This window comes from Polyodon spathula, chromosome 35, assembly GCF_017654505.1.
Source record: "Polyodon spathula isolate WHYD16114869_AA chromosome 35, ASM1765450v1, whole genome shotgun sequence".
Classification (NCBI taxonomy): Eukaryota; Metazoa; Chordata; class Actinopteri; order Acipenseriformes; family Polyodontidae; genus Polyodon; species Polyodon spathula.
Window position 1 is genome coordinate 1,356,999 of NC_054568.1, and position 9,380 is coordinate 1,366,378.

The following is a 9,380-nucleotide window of genomic DNA, read 5'->3' on the forward strand; positions in this document are numbered from 1 at the left end:
GTGTCGTTTGGGGCGTCTGTGCTATAGAAACAATTAAACAGGGGCCTGGTGTCCGCGCAGATGTTTTATGTTACCTGCACTGTAATTGCCTGCACTTTGTCACCACCTTCATGGCTTAGAATACGACATGTTAATAACGAATTGATTATATTTGTCGTTGAGAAATTTTAATTAAAAACATGGGTAGCATATTTTACATGTCATTAAACATTAGTGAATTCAATGTGATGGTCTATGTGTTCCAAATAATGTTATACTACTAATAATCCTACTAAAAATGTAATTAGGACTCATATCTGATTGATATACTATTGCAGTTACTTGGTAATATTTAAGAGTAACCATAATGGTTATTAACTGCAAGTACTATTAATTATTTTTATAAAATTCAAACAACATCAAATAAACCCTACAGTGATACTTAGTAACATTTAGCATTTCATTCATTTACACAGTTTGTAACAACATGCAAGTTTGAACAACATCATTTAATATTTTTAAGAATAAAGAATATTGAAAATAATACAAATTCAGTAGCCTTTTGAAAATAATGTTGTCCCACGTGTTAACACCTACAACATGTAGTACACACTTTTGTACGACTAGACTGCCCTTCACACTAATTAAATTATGGTCCCTGCTAAGCCCTTGTAAATCCAATGTCACATTTTTGTGTACTGTATGTTGCAGAAACTTTCTATATTATTTTTTTTTTCATTATTTTTATTAATATTAAAATAATGTATTCATATCATTATATTAGGTCCGCCTGGCAATTGCAGAGAAAGGTCTGAAGTGTGAGGAGTATGATGTAAGCCTGCCTCTCAGTGAACACAATGAGCCCTGGTTCATGCGATTAAACCCTGCTGGAGAAGTGCCTGTGCTAATCCATGGAGACACTATAATCTGTGATGCCACTCAGATCATTGACCACTTGGAACTGTCATTTGTAGATGGTAAACTTCTTAACAAAACAACACAACATGTCCAGATAATTCCCATTACTAATATGCAAGCTAATATTACTACATTGTAGCTTGCCCGATTTATGTCTTATGATTCAAAAAAAAAAAAAAACCTTAGTCCGTATTTACATTTTACATCTACATGTTCCTTTTGTTGGCTCTAAAGTTTTACTTTCAGTAAAAAAAAAAAAAAAGTTTCAGTTTCTTTTTCACAAGTAATTCCAACCTTATATATTCACACATAAATGTTTAGAAAACACGTTAAATACCAATATTTAAAATTCAATACTTTTTGTACTTTAATATTTTTTAGTGTTAGTTTGACATTTAGTTAAAATAAAAACACTATTTAATTAGATCTGTTTACATACCCATTGACTTTGTTCCATATTTCTGCATTTCATTTTGTTACGGAACACATTTGTGCAATGTTTCCTTTTGTCATTTATTTTATTTTCTGTTTTTTTTTTTTTTTTTTTTTTACCGCATGTCTTAAGTTTTTATGTCTGCATATCCAGAAATGGCGGACAGTATAGCAGGTAAGGAAAAGTGATTAAAATAGAGAGCCTTAACTTACAGTATTGTAGCCAGTCAGATTTTGTAATCACTCATGAGAAGGCTGGATCATCATTAAACAATAACATTGTTTATTGGAATGACTGCATTACATATTGTGGTTGCTCTCAACTAAGCTTATTCACTTTCATATCCAGCCACGTCCTTACTGTCTAGCTGGGTCCCTTAAATTAGAGAAAGAAAAACAGCCTGTCCCCAGCGCAAAACTACCAAACCCTCAGCCACAACCCCTGCCAACCTCTGGCATGCAGTGAGCTCTGGGTCAGTCTTGTTTTGAAGAAAATGGAAATGCACATTTTAGAAGAGGAATACACTGTTCCTTTGCACTTCTTTAAGGAAAATTTGACAGTGCTGCTTTGCTAAGACACCCCCTATAGGAGGGCTCTGTGGTCAGTGGTGAAAGAACAGGCTTGTGCTCTGTCTTTCGGGTGAGATTTTCTTGTAAGTGATTCTGCAGCTGATGCTTAGTTCACACACACCTAGTCTTGTATCTTGTAACAAACTTTGTGATGGTGGTCACTATGAAAGGCACTATATAAAATAAAAACACTATTTTATTATTATAAACCACCACTCTCACTGTCCTTTATCCACCACATCATGTTGCAGTAGATATTGTACTTAAAACTCCACCAGCGCAGTGGCAGACACCTATACATTAGTTTTATAGGCATTACTGTTATTGATAGCTACACAATAAAAGTCTCTTCAACTCGCTTCACACTGGTTACATTGCATCATCAGAATTTTTGCTGTTGCCAATTAGAGACTTTCTGCTCGCCTCCCCCCTCGTTCCCTTTTCTCGGCCCCCGTCTCCGCTGGATATCTACCCCAAGATTCTGGACTTCCGCCCCGTTACCATGGCATCCTTCACCATGACCCTTGCACGGTCCTGCCTCTGCCCACTGGTGAGGAGGAGGGGGGTGGAGCTGGAAGGAGGGAAGGAGGTTGAGGGGATGGAGGGAGGGGGTGTAGTGTGTCAGTGCTATATGGCAGTGATTGTGAGGAGTGAAGCAGTCTGTGCGAGGGAGACACTGCTGCTGTTTTAGTGTGTTTGAGTTACTGCAGCGTGTGAGCAGGGAGGGAGAAATTGCAGTCAGGTGTCTGTCTGTGTGTCTTTGTGTTGTGTCTGTGTGTGTCTGTTTGAGTGTGTAACTGCCAGCTGTCTCTCTCTCTGTGCAGATCGTTGGCCGTGGGAATGACCAGGTTGCGATCAGCTCCAAGTTCGAGACTCGAGAAGATATAGGTGAGTCTGTCCTGCTACTGAACACCTCTGCTGTTTGCACCCTGCTCCCTACACGCTAAACCCTGCTCCCTACACACTGCACCCTGCTCCCTACACGCTAACCCCTGCTCCCTACACACTGCACCCTGCTCCCTACACGCTAACCCCTGCTCCCTACACACTGCACCCTGCTGTCTACACACTGCACCCTGCTCTCTGCACCCTGCTCCCTACACACTGCACCCTGCTACTGAACACCTCTACACTAATGTTTTTGCAAATTTTGCGGGCCCTCTTCCCTTCCCCTCCATTCTTCTTCAGTCTTCACAGTCTTTTCTCTTTCTCTCAGCTGTGATCCGTAACTATGGTAACCTGTTGCTGGAGATGTCGTCCGTCGTGCCCGATGGGATTGTGGCTTTCTTTACCAGCTACCAGTACATGGAGAACATCGTGGCATCCTGGTATGAGCAGGTGAGACTGGAGAGCGAGGGGCGAGGGGCTGGGGGGCGCGACACCCTGCTGTCCACACACTGTCTATGTTTTTGTGAACAACAGCCACATAACCAGTACATCTCTGCGAAAGCACAGGGGTAGCTCTCTTTCAACTGATGGCATGAAAGGAATAGACAGGTATTTTATAGTAAAGCAAGTAGAGATAGTTAATATGTTACAGTGTTAAAATATATCCAGACTACTAGAGAAAGCTACCACGCTGTATAGCCTGTTGTGTAAACTCAGTCTGTGGACAGTGGTAGATATATCTGTATGTGAATGTGAGAACATGAGCAAGGCAGTCGATGCAAACACTTGCGGGTTCGGGTCGGGTCGCCGGTCTTATTAAAGCAGCTCGGGTCACGGGTAAGAAGACGGTTCGGGTCGGATCGTGGGTAAGAAGACGGTTCGGGCTGGATCACGGGTAAGAAGACGGTGCTGCAGCTGGTTGCGGGTTCGGGTCGGGTTGCAGGTCTTATTAAAGCAGGTCGGGTCGCGGGTAAGAAGAGGGTTTAGGTCGGATCACAGGTAAGAAGACGGTGCTGCAGCGGGTTGCAGGTTCAGGTCGGGTCCTGTAGTAGCAGTTCCGGGTCAGAAGTGGGTCGAAAGAATCGGACCCGTGCAGGACTGTGCAGTGAGGGATAGTTAGTATAGACTATGCTCTGTGTATAGGATGGTTGGTCTCTGAGGGTGTCTCTGTGAGGGTTGGTCTCTCTCAGGGTGAGTCTCTGTGAGGGTTGGTCTATGATGGTGAGTCTCTGTGAGGATTGGTCTCCGTGAGTCTGAGGGTGGTCTCCCTCAGGGTATCTCTGTGAGGATGAGTCTCTCTGAGGGTGTCTCTCTGAGGGTGAGTCTCTGTGAAGGTGTCTCTGTGAGGGTGTCTCTGAGGGTGAGTCTCTGTGAGGTTTAGTTTCTGTGAGGATGTCTCTGAGGGTTGGTCTCTGTGAGGGTGTCTCTGAGGGTGAGTCTCTGAGGGTGTCTCTGAGGGTGAGTCTCTTTGAGGGTTGGTTTCTGTGAGGGTGAGTCTCTGTGAGGGCTGGTCTCTGTGAGGGTGTCTCTGAGGTTGAGTCTCTGTGAGGGTGTCTCTGAGGGTGAGTCTCTGTGAGGGTTGGTCTCTGTGAGGGTGTCTCTGAGGGTGAGTCTCTGTGAGGGTGTCTCTGAGGTTGAGTCTCTGTGAGGGTTGGTTTCTGTGAGGGTGTCTCTGAGGGTGAGTCTCTGTGAGGGTGTCTCTGAGGTTGAGTCTCTGTGAGGGTGTCTCTGAGGGTGAGTCTTTCTGAGGATGAGCCTCTGTGAGGGTGTCTCTGAGGGTGAGTCTCTGTGAGGGCTGGTCTCTGTGAGGGTGTCTCTGAGGTTGAGTCTCTGTGAGGGTTGGTCTCTGTGGAGGAGTGTCTCTGAGGGTGAGTCTCTGTGAGGGCTGGTCTCTGTATCAGTGCAGTGATTTTGATTCTCTAATGGTTATTCTGTGTTTGTGGCTTCTGCAGGGGATCTTGGAGAACATCCAGAGAAACAAGCTGATCTTCATCGAGACCCAGGATGCTGCAGAGACCAGCATGGCACTGGAGAAATACCAGGAGGTCAGAGAGAGGAGAGCAGGGGAGAGAGGGTCTGTTTGGGGAGCAGGGAAGGGATGGTTTGGGAGGAGAGGAGTGGAGTGTGGGTTTGGGGAGCAGGGCAGGGAGGGTGGGTGGATTTGGGAAGCAGGGGAGGGATGGAGGGAGGGTGGGTTTGGGAAGCAGGGGAGGGATGGAGGGAGGGTGGGTTTGGGGAGCAGTGATGGTTTCTCTGAATGCTGCTTCTCATTCCAGGCCTGTGAAAACGGTCGGGGTGCAATCCTGCTGTCTGTGGCCAGAGGCAAGGTGTCAGAGGGGATTGATTTCGGTGAGTGGGGAGCAGTGTTCTCATTCGATGTTTTTGTAAATTGGGGAGCAAGGGGTATGGGGATTACAATGGGGATTCATAATGATGTATACAACCTCGTTAAAGCAGTAGCACATTTCTCATTAAACAGTCCAGATTGTTTTCATTGAGCCTCTCTGTCTCTCAGTTCATCACTTCGGCCGGGCGGTCATCATGTTCGGAGTCCCCTACGTGTACACACAGAGCCGCCTGCTCAAGGTCAGTGCACTCCTCCCTCTCTGCACTTCCTCATTCCCTTGTTATTTCGTTATTGTTTTCCCCTCACCCTCTCTTGCACTCTGTCTCAGCCTTTCTCTGTGTGTCTTTCTCTCGCTCTCCGTCTCTCTCTTTCACCATCCCTCAGTCATCATCCCCTCCCTCTCTCACCTGTTTCTCCTCTGTCTTTCTCACACTCCTTCCCTTCCCTCTCTCTCTCACACGCGCCCTCACACTCCCTCCCCTCCCTCTCTCTCTCACACGTGCCCTCACACTCCCTCCCCTCCCTCTCTCTCTCACACACACCCTCTCACACTTCCTCCCTCTCTGTCTCACACTCCCTTCCCTCCCTCTCTCACACACCCTCTCACACTCCCTTCCCTCCCTCTCTCACACACCCTCTCATACTCCCTTCCCTCCCTCTCTCACACACCCTCCCACACTCCCTCCCTCTCTCTCTCATACACCCACTCACACTCCCTCCCTCTCTCACACATCCTCCCTCTCTCTCTCGCACACCCTCTCACACTCCCTCCCCTCCCTCTCTCTCTCACACACCCTCTCACGCTCCCTCCCTCTCTCTCACACACCCTCTCACACTCCCTCCCTCTCTCACACACCCTCTCACACTCCCTCCCCTCCCTCCCTCTCACACCTCCCTCACACTTCCTCCCTCTCAAGGCTCGTCTGGAGTACCTACGGGATCAGTTCCAGATCAGAGAGAACGACTTCCTGACCTTCGACGCCATGAGACACGCAGCCCAGTGTGTGGGGAGGGTGATCCGGGGCAAGACTGACTATGGGCTCATGATCTTCGCAGACAAGGTTAGAGGGGAGAGGGGAGAGGGCTGCCTCACACACAATGCAGCGTACTTAAATCGACAAACTCTCAACCTGCTTTTAAAAACTCACCTCCTCTCACCCCCCCCCCAGCGTTACGCTCGTGCTGACAAGAGAGGGAAGCTTCCTCGCTGGATCCAGGAGCACATCACTGACAGCAGCCTGAACCTGACCATCGACGAGACAGTGCAGCTCTCCAAGCACTTCCTGAGAGACATGGCTCAGCCCTTCCGCAAGGTACCCCTTCCCCTACACACTCTTCCCTCTCCCCCTCTCTCCTACACACTCTCCCTCTCGCACATAAATGAGACAGTGTAGCTCTCCAAGCACTTCCTGAGAGACATGGCTCAGCCCTTTCGCAAGGTACCCCTCTGTCACACCCCCCTCTCCCACACCTTCACCTGCCTCCCCCTGAGAGATGGGTAGAGGTGGATAGAGCTGTATGGATTGATTGCTGGATGGCTAGCTTGAGATGGATGGAGAGATGGATGGTTAATGATGGGTCAGTAGAGATGGATACAGTGATGACTTGATTCCTGTTTCCTCTGATTTTAGGAGGATCAGCTGGGTCTGTCTCTGCTCACTCTGGACCAGCTTCAGTCTGAGGAGATGGTAAAGAAGATCGCCCAGATCGCACACCAGATATAATAACACAGTCTCTACACAATACAGTACAATCTACACAACACAATACAGTCTACACAATACAACACAATCTACACAACACACAATACACAGAAAGTGCTCGGCCCACAGTCACTCAAGCACACTTGTTTGTATTTAATGTGTTTATATTTGATGGTAAAGTGAAATAATAAAAGAAGCTTTTTCATACCCCAGTCTTACTTTATCTGAATCGGTTCCAAGTTCATTTTGAAATGTGACTCTTTAAACACAATGGGGTCTGTTATTATCAAACTGTCCCTGATCTGAAGGAAAGCAGCTCCAGGTCTCTGAAATCAGTACTCAATCAGACAAGAGTCACTCAGTCAGAATCTAAATCTAAAATCAGTGTACTGAAACCACACTCATTCTGCTGCAGCCGATAACTGAATCCCAACACTGTGTAGCCAGGCTGGGTCTGCTAATGAAGATTCTGTCCTGCCTTAGTGCAGCACAACTCCAGGATCAGAGACGGGGCAGGTGCTCGGACCACTAACACAGCATAGCTGTCCTTGCTACTGAGGCACCTGCTAGATGTGCAGCCACTGCCGTGCCTCTATAGAATGCTGTTAGATCAGGGAGTCCAGTCCTGGTCCTGGAGGCTCCATTCCACGCCAGGTTTCAGGATCAGTGATATACTTTACTACTTCCGGGTCTGGATGGAGGCTTTATTGGTTCAATTAAACCATTTAGAAGAGGGTTGGAACAAAGACCAGGAGTGGAAAGGACAACTTTGGCCACCCCTGTGCTAACCTTCTTCCCCACAGAATACAAAGCTGTTCAGAGAAACACAACAATGTTTGAAGGGCTTTGACTTCGGTCATTAACAAGAAATGAAACCGCTGACAAAAAAAATACTTTTAAATATCTGGACTTTATTTTACACCTTCTTTCCAGGACATGTCTTATAAATATCTAAAGCAGGGTCAAACTCAGTTCCTGGAGGGCCGCAGTGTCTTCTGGTTTTCGTTCCACCCGAGCTGTCAATTACTTAATTGGTCTAATGATTTGTGGACAAATGTAACACTCTCCAGGTCTCAAAATGTTTCATAGGTCATGTACATTGAATCACATGCATTTTTTAAATCATCAACTAAAAAAACCTTGAAAAAAGACTGATCTCCTGGATTACTGAGCTCTGGTTGTGATGCTGGGGTCCTCTCCTGGATTATTGAGCTCTGGTTGTGATGCTGAGGTCCTCTCCTGGATTATTGAGCTCTGGTTGTGAAGCTGGGGTCCTCTCCTGGATTATTGAGCTCTGGTTGTGATGCTGGGGTCCTCTCCTGGATTATTGAGCTCTGGTTGTGATGCTGGGGTCCTCTCCTGGATTATTGAGCTCTGGTTGTGATGCTGGGGTCCTCTCCTGGATTATTGAGCTCTGGTTGTGATGCTGGGGTCCTCTCCTGGATTATTGAGCTCTGGTTGTGATGCTGGGGTCCTCCTGGATTATTGAGCTGATCCTGATCTTCTCCTGCATTGATGTACTTTTCTTACTGATTCCTCACACAAACAGATGTGCAATCAGGTTGAATTGTAACTTCCTCAGTAGCCTGGACCACATTAAGATGACCAGCAGAGGATCCTTTGTTATACCGTAAATATTTTACAGGAGGACTGATACAGCTGAGACTGTCAACATGATTCTGAGAGTCAGACTGTGGATCAGTGAGACTGCACTGCGTGCTGTTTGAGCTGCGTGTGGCTCAGTGAGACTCGGCACTGCGTGCTGTTTGAGCTGCGTGTGGATCAGTGAGACTCTGCACTGCGTGCTGTTTGAGCTGCGTGTGGATCAGTGAGACTCGGCACTGCGTGCTGTTTGAGCTGCGTGTGGATCAGTGAGACTCGGCACTGCGTGCTGTTTGAGCTGCGTGTGGATCAGTGAGACTCGGCACTGCGTGCTGTTTGAGCTGCGTGTGGATCAGTGAGACTCGGCACTGCGTGCTGTTTGAGCTGCGTGTGGATCAGTGAGACTCGGCACTGCGTGCTGTTTGAGCTGCGTGTGGATCAGTGAGACTCGGCACTGCGTGCTGTTTGAGCTGCGTGTGGATCAGTGAGACTCGGCACTGCGTGCTGTTTGAGCTGCGTGTGGATCAGTGAGACTCTGCACTGCGTGCTGTTTGAGCTGCGTGTGGATCAGTGAGACTCGGCACTGCGTGCTGTTTGAGCTGCGTGTGGATCAGTGAGACTCGGCACTGCGTGCTGTTTGAGCTGCGTGTGGATCAGTGAGACTCGGCACTGCGTGCTGTTTGAGCTGCGTGTGGATCAGTGAGACTCGGCACTGCGTGCTGTTTGAGCTGCGTGTGGATCAGTGAGACTCGGCACTGCGTGCTGTTTGAGCTGCGTGTGGATCAGTGAGACTCGGCACTGCGTGCTGTTTGAGCTGCGTGTGGATCAGTGAGACTCGGCACTGCGTGCTGTTTGAGCTGCGTGTGGATCAGTGAGACTCGGCACTGCGTGCTGTTTGAGCTGCGTGTGGATCAGTGAGACTCGGCACTGCGTGCTGTTTG

General features: G+C 47.7%; 1 protein-coding gene across 1 annotated transcript; it reads left to right on the forward strand.

The window, feature by feature from the left end:
- Positions 1–1,485: 1,485 nt before the first annotated feature.
- Positions 1,486–7,044, forward strand: LOC121303737 (general transcription and DNA repair factor IIH helicase subunit XPD-like). Its single transcript, XM_041234516.1, has 10 exons — positions 1,486–1,504; positions 2,310–2,449; positions 2,724–2,787; positions 3,116–3,237; positions 4,740–4,832; positions 5,064–5,136; positions 5,303–5,373; positions 6,052–6,195; positions 6,304–6,447; positions 6,766–7,044. Exons 1-10 carry the CDS (start codon positions 1,486–1,488, stop codon positions 6,856–6,858), a joined length of 963 nt encoding a protein of 320 aa, XP_041090450.1. The 3' UTR covers positions 6,859–7,044.
- Positions 7,045–9,380: the final 2,336 nt, after the last annotated feature.

Excerpts from the sequence above, each read along its gene's own strand:
- LOC121303737 (XM_041234516.1), top strand. Across the intron at positions 2,450-2,723 it reads GGTCCTGCCTCTGCCCACTG|ATCGTTGGCCGTGGGAATGA; the intron begins GTGAGGAGGAGG and ends CTCTCTGTGCAG. Across the intron at positions 5,374-6,051 it reads CACAGAGCCGCCTGCTCAAG|GCTCGTCTGGAGTACCTACG; the intron begins GTCAGTGCACTC and ends CTCCCTCTCAAG.